The 10,962-nt window shown below is 41.1% G+C and overlaps 2 protein-coding genes across 2 annotated transcripts in view; one reads left to right on the forward strand and one right to left on the reverse strand.

Annotated features, from left to right (window-relative positions):
- Positions 1-5,196: 5,196 nt before the first annotated feature.
- On the forward strand, positions 5,197-6,042 carry PCYB_082450 (prohibitin; the record flags this gene model as incomplete). Its single annotated transcript, XM_004221983.1, has 1 exon — positions 5,197-6,042. A coding segment is annotated over one exon (846 nt), but the record flags the coding sequence as incomplete, so codon positions are not given.
- Positions 6,043-6,660: 618 nt separating this feature from the next.
- Positions 6,661-10,962, reverse strand: part of PCYB_082460 (hypothetical protein) — a gene marked incomplete at both ends in the record, with an annotated part of 4,671 nt that continues 369 nt past the window's right edge. The window contains 9 exons of the mRNA XM_004221984.1: positions 6,661-6,708; positions 6,872-6,929; positions 7,235-7,493; positions 7,701-7,776; positions 8,089-8,479; positions 8,663-9,533; positions 9,769-10,127; positions 10,306-10,356; positions 10,698-10,916. Coding sequence (XP_004222032.1) covers positions 6,661-6,708; positions 6,872-6,929; positions 7,235-7,493; positions 7,701-7,776; positions 8,089-8,479; positions 8,663-9,533; positions 9,769-10,127; positions 10,306-10,356; positions 10,698-10,916 — 2,332 coding nt within the window. The remainder of the gene's footprint in view (positions 6,709-6,871; positions 6,930-7,234; positions 7,494-7,700; positions 7,777-8,088; positions 8,480-8,662; positions 9,534-9,768; positions 10,128-10,305; positions 10,357-10,697; positions 10,917-10,962) is intronic.

The following is a 10,962-nucleotide window of genomic DNA, read 5'->3' on the forward strand; positions in this document are numbered from 1 at the left end:
CAATTTATTTTTGGGATGCATATACATACGTAAAAATACATTCATGTGGGGATGCATCTTACGCATACTTTCTCACGCGTATGCCAATGACATATATGCCATTTATGCGCTTCCAAAGGGGCGCACGAAGAATTGTATTCGCGCGAAGGGGAATTAAAAAGGGGAAGGAAATGAAATTGGTTAAAAAATGCAATTCGTTTGATCATCACTAACTTAATACGCGTGATTGGGAATATTTTAAAATTTTACGTGAACATATGCCATACAGTTAAAAAGTCGTAAATGTAAAAAGTTGTACCTCTGCTGAAACCTTCATCGTCGCAACAAATGCGCAATTTAAAGGATATTCTCGCGGTATGTAAAATACTTATATAAATGTATATAAGGTTATATGCATACATTACATACGACTTGGGCTTACCGCATCGTATGCGCTTATGGATTAACACAAGGAAAACGTATCCACCTTTGCGATTGTCCCGCACATGTATATATGTACCCCCCCCCATCCCCCTCTCATACGTTGACACATGTATGTATATGCAATCGTTATTTTCACGTACACAATAAAAAGGAGCTTTATCGAATCAAATGACTTTTTTTAAACAAATTGAATTCCGTACTTGTAAAGGAATTTTCCAAGGTGTTACAAATTACGAACATGTAATTTTTCCCATTTGAATTTCGCAAAAGGAGGAATTGCAGCACAGGAGAAACTTTTCCCCACTGCAGAGTACTTCCTTGTTCGCACATGTACCATACGTATAATACTTCCTCGATCACTTTACATGGGGGAAAAAAAAAAAAAAATTGCCAAACGGTTAACCGCGGGAAGGTATAGCAGTCTTATGTAGCTCTTCTGCTCTGAAACAATATCGCACAAACACCCGCGCGCCTATAAAAATGAAACGCGTCGGGGAAAATAGCACTATCCGTAGCGGAAGCAACTGTACGCACATATGTATGTATCCTTATGTGGAACGTCAAAAAAAAAAAAAGTGCCGCACGATAAGGCATGATCGGATGGATACGAACAAATTCTCCGTGCACGCATAAAATTTCCGCGCACACAACTAAGCGGGGTGCAACGGAGTTCCTGTAGCTCCTACCCCTATCGCGTAAGTCTCCATGTGTATATGCACCTGGTGTATGCTACATGTGCCCACCGATGTAACCGCAATCAAGCGGATAATTACCAAAACTGTGCAAAAGGTAAGCATACTGCGAAAGTGACCGACCCCTGCATTGAGTCATTACACCATGGGGAACAAAGAAAAAAAAAGGCGAAGGACATATCTGTTCGTAATTAATTGTACATTAATTTGAATAAGTCAATCCTACATAAAAAAGGAAGTAATCTTTGAGCGTTTTAAAAAAATTCCCATATTGTGTAACTAAAAAAAAAAAAAAAGGAACACCGCAGGCGTGTTAAAATTATGACCTTTAACAGGGAAGATGCGATCCAACCGAAGGCACAACGTGTAACGAAGCACATGTAGAAAAATTAAATCGTCATGAATGTACAAACCAAAAATGGGGCAGATAAACCACTGTTACAAACGGCGTTAGACAAATTTGTCTCGTGATTATTCATGACTTCCTACCGTATTCGATTCGTAATAGGTAACTTCGTCACTTAATTGACAAAGAGGGATGCATTTACATGGGGGAAGAAGCTGTCTTGGGGGGGTAACCCCTAATGAGAGGGTTATATTTCCTACTCGACCCTCTTCGGACGTACATATGCTCCTTCCCAGGGGTCATATTTTGTAGTAAGGGTCTGCGAAATGGTTTCCCATTATGTGCACGAGTAGTCACACAAGTGCTCCTCATAGCAACAACACCGAAAAAAAGAAAAAAAAAAATGCAGACATGTGAAGGAATATGCATAAACTGTTCCACTAAACTTGTCATAACGGGATGCTAAAAACGGGGGGGGCATTCATTTAAGCATTGTTATGCAACCCGTCTTCCTCCCCCAATGTTGTAAGCATAAGCTAGCTGCACATTTGAGACACGAGCAATTTCGAGCGAGATGCATTCGCATCATTTATACGATTGTGCAAAGAAGAAGCCTCTCCACACACCGCCATCATATGTCCAAATGGACACGCCAATGCTTATACACCTACGACGGATGTGAAGATAATGGGCCAACACAGACGTACATAATTATGCACATACATATGCATACGTGTAGGCGGATGCAGCGATGCCACTGAAGTAGTAAATACACATAGAAAAAATAATACTGACGAGCTGCCAACGAAAAATACACGCACGTGTCATGTGTAAAATGTGCACATCTGAATATTTACACTCGTGAAGTTATAAATAAAAAGGGGGGAAGGGAAAAAAACACTTTTGTTATTGTTCGCTCTCATATGGGGATAACACATTTGACAAAAAAAAAAAAAAAAAAAAAAGATATAAAAGATATAAACATGGATAGATTAATCACTATAAACGTGACAATGCATTCTGACTCTTCTCTCCTTTCATTTCACACTTCGTAGTTCCTTTTGATGACATGAAAGGAAAGCTCATGCTTAGGACTTCTCAAAAGGCAAAATAGCAATACACTAGCGGTAGTGCAAATGGTAAAAATAAAAAAAACTAATGAACAAAATGTATGAAGCAAAAAAAAAAAAAAAAAAAAAATGCATATTTGTATAAATGAACATTCTTGTACATATTTACATGCACAAAATAAAACACTTTGTCAAGAAAAAAAAAAAAAAAAAATTAATAAATGAATAATGCACAACAGGGGAAGGAACATTTTACATAGCTATTCCTCCCTACCATTTTTTACAATGCTTAACTTCACAAAATAGGAAGAAGCAACAATGAAGTAGCGACCCTAGAGCTGATGTAGACTGTAGAGTGGTACACAAATGGGCAGAGAAAAAAACAAAAAAGGGTCAAGTCTTTCCCGTGGGCACGCATGTAAATATATATATACATATATATACATATGCGCAGGCATGTGCCTATGCACAGAATAAGCCTTCTCCTAAACGTTGGCTATCTCACGAACGCGTGTGCACAAGCGCGGGAGGGGGAAAATAGGAGCACAAGCCAAAGAGTGCTCTTTGAAATATTTACAAACAGATAATGTCACTTGCCTCTTCCTGTTTTTTCAGAGCGCACTAAAAGAACGTCATTTGGTGTAAAAAATACGACCATAAAAAGGCACAAAAAGGTGTAGAAAAAAAGCAAAAAAAAAAAAAAGTGTGGCTCAAAATTAAACAATGTGCACCTGGCACAAACGCCCTTTGAGCACCATACAAATCCAAAGTGAGTAATGAAAGGCGACGATAATTACAAAATAAATGAGTGCACAAAGATGCCCGTAATTTGGGTCGCCACGCATTTTGCTGCACTTAACATTTGGAGTAACGGCTACTTTGAATCCCCAAAAAAAGGGGGGCACGGAAAAATGCTCCTATTCGAATGTTCATCCCCATCGGAGGGACTACCTCGTTAATGGGTTTACACAACTGCGTGGTGTAGTTCTTTGAAAAGGGTAATTTTTTGCACTTATTTTGTTCCATTTTTTTTTTTTTTTCTCAATTACGGGTGCTCTAATAAGTGTATACTTCTTCTACCAGCTGAGTATTCCAAAAGGGGGGCAAAAAAAAAAAGGAGAGGTCCACAACGCATAGTTGAAGCAAATTCACACCAAAGTGCGACTCACACAAAACGGATCGTCTAATTGGAAGAAAGCTCCATGATGAGGTGATTTCCCCCGTGAGTTTCAATATAGAAGGGTGTACAGAAAAAAAAAAGGAAAAAACATAACAACCCTGCACAGTTAAACATTCTTTTCGCTCCCTATCAGCATGTCAACTTTTGCCAAAATGGCAATAAACACCTATGCGTTGTGGATACTTCCCTAAGTAGAGGACCCCACTAAGGGGTTTATGCACATAACTAAGAACACACAATAGAATGCCTTACTCGAATCTTCGCTTTCAAAATGTAGGTGCATAACGAGGCACACAAAATTTTTACTTGTTAAATGTTCCACCTCAATTTTGTGAATTTCCTGTTTATGCCAAATAATCCTTTCCGGGAACGTCGCAAAAGGGGGAAGAGGCCCAGTTGGAACGCAACTGTTTCGACCAAAAGGAGGAAAAAATGGAGAAGTAAAGGATGTAATCTAATTTGTTTGCACTGCAAAAGATGGATACGTCAACGTTTGTGTAGATAGATAACCCTTTGGGGGTTCTGCCCTCCAAGAAATAATGTATTTTTTATGAGTATCCCCACCCACAAAAAATGAGTCTCTTGGGTGCAGAAGCGCTTCGACCGTTCTTCCAATTGGGAATAACGAATCGGGTGTTTCAGCGCAGTGCGGGTGACTCGAAATTGCACAAAGATTGAACCCCTGGGGGAAAACGCAAAGCACGCACAACTGCGCCTGTTGAGCGGTACGCCGCCACGCCGTTGCGTTATGTAATATTTTACTATAATATGCTATATACTACACTATAGTATACTATATTATATTGCATTATATTTTTTTTTTTTTTGCCATGCTGCAAATACGCCGTTATTTTGGAACACCATCGTTTGGCGAAACCGGGATAGTTAAACGCATACGTGTGGGAATGTATGCATGATGGTATGTTTTGTTTTGTTTTCGTTTCTTTTCTTTTCGTTTCTTTTGTTTTCTTTTTTGTTTTTATTTTCACGTACATTTAAGTGCAACACGCGTTGAACGCTTTACATAATTGTGACCACTCCTCCCCCTTCCCTGTGCGAGAAACGATCCTCCCAATTTTACCATTCGAAAGTTCGCAACGAATAAATGATGTACACGGGGAGATTCAGAAATGTGGGTACCTTCCTTTGAAAGCCGTGCGGATTGTACACGAGCGGACTGCGTATATCTCTCTCTGCGTGGGTGAATGTGCCACGACAGCGTGTCAGATTGACTGCCGAACAAACGTTTCAATTTCAACACACGCTTCAGCAGGGGTAGAAACTCCCAGCCCTGATTTGTGCGCAAGTGGGAAGAATAGTGGAGCAGAAGGCTTCATCAAGGAAAAGGCAATTCCACCGAGCAGGTTGTACACCTGTGCCACTTTTTTTATGAACCCACCCCTTGGAGGAGCAGCGTCTCTTCTAATTTGTTCACCACTAAGGTGAAAAATTACCCAACTTAATCTCTACGACGTAATTACCACAATGAGTAACCCGCAGAACTTCGACATACACAATTTAAGAAGGCTAGGAAAGATAGGAGTAAGCGTGGGGGCATTTCTTGGATTGACCTCATTTAGCAGTTGGTTATTTAATAATAGCCTATACAATGTGGAGGCAGGAAAGAGAGCGATAAAATATAATAGGCTGTTTGGGCTATCGAACAGAATATATGGAGAAGGGACTCACTTTTTAATCCCCTATTTTGAGAGGTGTATTATTTATGATGTGAGAACGAAACCACGAGTTCTTATGTCCTTAACAGGATCTAGAGATTTACAAATGGTTAATATCACTTGTCGTGTTTTGTCAAGACCGAATGAAAACAAGCTCGTAGATATATATAGAACTTTGGGAAAGGAATATGATGAGAAGGTCCTTCCTTCCATTATTAACGAAGTGTTAAAAAGTGTGGTAGCTCAGTACAACGCTTCTCAGTTAATTACTCAAAGGGAGGTTGTAAGTAAATCTGTTAGGGAACAGCTGGTGCAGAGGGCTAAAGATTTTAATATCCTTTTGGATGATGCGTCCATAACGCACCTAAGTTTTAGTAATGAATATGAGAAGGCTGTGGAAGCCAAACAGGTAGCTCAGCAGGAGGCTGAAAGGAGCAAATACATCGTTTTAAAAGCTGAACAAGAAAAAAAATCCACAATTATTAAAGCACAAGGGGAGGCTGAAGTAGCCAAGTTGATTGGACTTGCGGTGAAGGACAACCCTGCCTTCATGGAACTAAAAAAAATAGAACTCTCGAAGGAGGTCTCCAATATCATTTCGAAATGTCAGAACAAGGTTATGTTGTCCACGGATTCCCTTCTGATCAATTTTGCCAAGTGACCTGACCTCTCGGGTGAGAAGCCTAAGGAGGAATCCTGCCGCGTGTAGGACTTGTTTTGAGATAAATAAGCGTTGCGATGGTGATGCGATAGTGATGCGATGGTGATGCGATGGTGATGCGATGGTGATGCGGTAGCGATGCGATGGTGATGCGGTAGCGATGCGATAGCGATGCGAGGACTCCCCTCCCCCCCTTTATAATTGCCCTCGCGCGGCATTTTAACATGCACCGCAGCCTGTTTCCCCCGAACGGATCGTTCATTTTTTATAGGGGGCAACTCCCCACAGTGCGGCCCTTCTAACCGTATGCATGCGCACGGTGAGCATCGTGTTGGTGTGAGATCAGCATGTCCCCACCCCAAAGTTTTGCCATTCTGCAGTTTGGTCCTTCTTACGCGATTATTTCGTAGTTTGTCATTTCTTACTTTGCCATTCCTCAACAGATACGATGCCCCCGCAAAGTTGCCACCTTCATGTCAACTTTATCTAAACACACTTCGCCATTTTTCATTTGTAATTTTTTAAGCAACTCCATTTTGACGTATTTTAAAATTTACCTCGTGGTCCTGCCGGGGGAGCTACTCCAACAGCGTTGTATCGTTGCCTCACCGTCTATTCCTTCTCCTCTTCGCAGAAGAGCAGCTTCTTATTCAGTTCGTCCTGCCGAAATTGTGAGAATGCAAAATAAGGGGTGGAGGAATGTACATCCGATGGGGGTGCCCAAAATAGGGAGATATGCTACGTAACAATGTTGTGTTTTCTCCCGCCACACGTGTATGTCGCTTTTTTTTTTTTTTTTTTTTTTTTTTTTTCCTTCCCATACATCTATCTCAATTAAATCATCAGGGTAGTTAAAAAAGTAGCTGTAATATTTGCACGACCTGAAAAGGGAAAAAAAATTTCATGTGTAAGTGGCCACATGGTGATCTTCCTTTACATTGCGTTTACGCATCCGGGAGGGGAAGAAGTTCTCACTTTGGTTTTTTAAACGCAGCGTGAAGATAGCGCCCAATTGGGGAGTTTTCCTCCGTTTAGTCAAACACACGTGAAAAAACAGTGGAAGGATAAATACGGGGATGATGCAACACGTGGGTCATTTTTTACGATAGCCGTTTGCATGTCTTTGTAATGCGACTCTCTTATGTGGTGAAGTAATACGTGGACCCTTCCCTGTCTGGATCCTTACCTTATTTGATACGTTTTGGAGCACCATTTGTGGATATGCGATGAATAATGGATTTTTTTATTTTTGTAAAAGTCAAAGTTTCTGTTGTCTTTTATTTGATCCTTTGGGTAGCTGCCCCCCTTAGTGTCCGTGTCTATCTCTGCTACAAATCCCTGCAGCTCATATTTGCTCAGCTTGCATATTTCCTTGATGTCGATAATTTTTTTTTTCTGATTGGATTCCAGTAGCGTTTCGATGAAATCAATTATTTTTAGGTGATCTGCGCGGTGTGCCATGTGGGGGGGGTGTCTACTTATGTGCGCACAATCGGCGATGCTACAGCAGGTGTTCCTACTCATGTACACACTATGGACGATGCTACAGCAGGTGTTCCCACTTATGTGCACACTATCGACGATGCTACAGCAGGTGTGCCCATTCGTGAACCGGCATCTGCGTGTCGGCTTCTACCCCCCTCTTTCTATACCTTCGTTCTTTTCGTCCAGCACTTTGAACAGCTTGGTTAAGGTCCTCTCAACTAGCTCCAGCGCGGGGATGTTTGTCTGAGCACGTGGGGAGGTCATTCGAATGAAGAGCGCACAGTGCAGAGTGGTGAGTGCAGAGTGGTGAGTGCAGAGTGCAGAGTGCTGAATACAGACTGCTGAATACAGACTGCTGAGTGCAGAGTGGTGAGTACATAGTTTGTGTGTAAAAAATGTAGAACTTCCAAGTTGCAACACAGTAGCGCTTCTTTTTCACGTATGTTTTTTTTGTTCTGGTGTATTTATTCCACTGCTGCGTTGATGCCACAGTGAGGATAATATATATGTCCCCCTTTTGACTTTCTTTTTTTTCCCCCCCCCTTTAGGTTTTACCTTTTCCGATTTTTTGGAGGACCCTTTTCCCTTGTAACCTCCCTCGGAGTCCTTCTTAAACTCCTCCTTCTTCTGCTTGTCGTCATTTATCGAGTTGTATATCTTCTGTATCGTTTCCAATTTGATGCTGTTAATAATGATAGTAATGGAGACCCTTAAAAAAGTAACAACGTCTAATTCGAGATTCTGGTCAAAGTTGAGGGAGGACAAAATGATGTGAATAATATTTTTATTAAGGTAAATTTTATTGCAAGAATCTAGAACATTTTTGCAGTCGAATATGTGTATCTTTTTTTTTCCTTTGAGGTTGTGTTTGATTAATTCTTCGCACAGGTACTTGTGCAGCATCTTCGCGTTGCGCTCGAAAATGCTGTTTCGGATGCCTTCGAATCTGAGAAGTGGAGAAGGGGAGAAGTGACACGGCGTACTAACAATCAGGTGTGTCCACATTTTGGTAGAGTTTCTTTTTGAAGGCGGTGGCTTCCTCGCTGCGGTGGCTTCCTCGCTGCAGTGGCTTCCTCGCTGCAGTGGCTTCCTTGCTGCAGTGGCTTCCTCTCTACGGCGACTTCCTCACCTGAGGCGCAGCACCATCTCGCGCACGTTCCTGTAGTACACATAATTGTCATCGTTGTAGGAGAAAACGCGGAGCAGCAGTTTGTACTCCTGTCTAGACACAATATGCTCGTTCCGCAGCAGCACCTTTTTCAACTGGGAGCGGTGGATAAACCCACTATCTGACAAATCATATTTTCTGAATTCCTGTAAAAACGTTTCATACATGAAATTCAGCTCGTTCTCGTAGCATGCAAATATTAGCTGTTTGTAGAGAAGCAAACTATCAAAAGGGATGGTCTCAAAGTGCTCCCGATTCCTTTTCAGCTCATATAAGTATGTGGGGATGGCATGTAAGTAATTATTGTAGCACACACATCCGTTATCTTCTTCATCCGCATAAGATATGTACAGTAAAAAATCGTAGTAATTATCAGTGTAAATATAGGAGTAAAATTGATTATCTTGGTCGAAAAGAAAAAACTCAGAATTCGTTGGGACGCTTTTGAATTCATAAAAAATGTTATTTCCATTAAACATATTATTTTTGTAAATGCTAATATCTTTAATGAGATCTATTTCTTTATTGTTAACGTTGAATAATTCCCCCAGTTTTTTTTTATCATCTATGCTTGTGGTCTTTTTGTTCGTCCCTTTTTTATTTTCCTTGTAAATATTTGACGTGTCAGAAAATTCCCCATTGGAACTGTTATCGTCCGTGTTGGTGCTCACCTCTTCATTCGACTCGTAAAACAGATATCTCTCTGGGGGAATCTCATTTGGCTCCGATTTGTCCTCCCCCCTTACGTGGCTCTCCAAACGCCGATGACTCACACACATCTTGTGGTTTACCATTTTTAGTATCTCCACGTAGTGTTCCTGTTTCAGTTTTCCTTAACGGGAAGGTCACGAAGTGAAGAGGTTAAAATGTTAAGAAGTTAAGGGGGTAAGAAGTTAAGAAGTGAAGGAGTCACAAAAACACGACGTTACGAAATCACGGGGTGGCAAAACTGAGCGATGCCCCAAACCGCGTCGTGCCACATTCCTTGCCGCTCATCACACGCGTAAGTGATGAACGGCTCAACAGGGGATCCACTCCACCAGTTTGTTTCCCCCTTTTGGTCGTACCTTTCTTCTTAATGTCCACATCGGCGAAGTAAAAGCTCAAGTTTAACTTCAAAAACGAGAGAGCTTCATTTAGTTTTTCGTTATCCACATTTTTTGTGCTTCCTCTTGCTAACTCGGAACTCCCATGATCTATGTTCAAATTCGCTTTTGAACTTATTTTATCTAATTCTAAGGTCTCATCAAAGAAGGTCTTTTTGTGCAACAACTTATCCGGTTTTACGAATGTTTTTTTTTTTTCTTGGAGTTGCTTTTCTTCTTCCTTTCTCTTTCGATCCGCTTCCTTTTCGTCTTTGATTTTTTGCAAAATTGCCTCGATGCTCTCCTCATCGGCGGGTTTGATGAACCTAGTTCGCATGAACCTATGGGGAGGTCAAAGCCGAAGACGACGGAGGCGCGGCAGGGAGGGGGTGTTAAAAGTGGAAAATATAGCCGCAACTGGCAAAAAACAGCAAGTAACGAATGATAGGCAAATGCCTAATTTTTTTCCTTCCGCATAATGGCGTGATATAAACGCCCATATTTGTTCTTTTTGATAACTCGGATGAAAGGTCAAGATTGTTCCTAAGTTTCTCTTTATCCTTGATAAGCCTGGCAGTGAAAAAAATAAAAAAAACGCCTTTTTTTTTTTTGGTTTGTGCCGATGGCAACTGCGTGAGCGCAGAAATGGAACACCTTTTAGTTAATAGGATCCTTCCATCGAGAGGGCATATCCCTTTAGGACGACGCTCCCAAAATGTGTAGCTGCATATTTGTTTTTTCACGCTCCCAGATCGAAACAGATGCGCTATCATCGCAGATGGGTCAAGTCTTTTCTCCATTTTGTCTTTTTTGTATTTTTTGTATTTTTTGTCTTTTTTGTCTTTCTCTCTTTTTTATTTTTTTTCTCTTTTTTCCCTTATTTTTTTTCTTTTTATTTTCGCCTTTCCTACTTGTCAATCCAGGCCTCGCAATTTAGACCCATGTCCACCGTCCTCGCTAAATTTTCATTTTCAAATTTGAACGTCACGAAATATTTGTCGCCAATTGGGGGCTCCCCTCCAAAGCTGTTCATGCCAATCGGTCCTACTTCAGTTATGGTGAATGTCGCGTTCACCGTGCATTTGGCAATGGATTCGTTTTCATTTTGGTGGTAAAAGGTGACCTTATAGCTGCATTGTGTTAGTACCGTGGGGGGAAGTTGGAAAAAAAAAGGAG

The sequence above is a fragment of the Plasmodium cynomolgi genome, chromosome 8, assembly GCF_000321355.1.
Source record: "Plasmodium cynomolgi strain B DNA, chromosome 8, whole genome shotgun sequence".
Lineage (NCBI taxonomy): Eukaryota > Apicomplexa > Aconoidasida > Haemosporida > Plasmodiidae > Plasmodium > Plasmodium cynomolgi.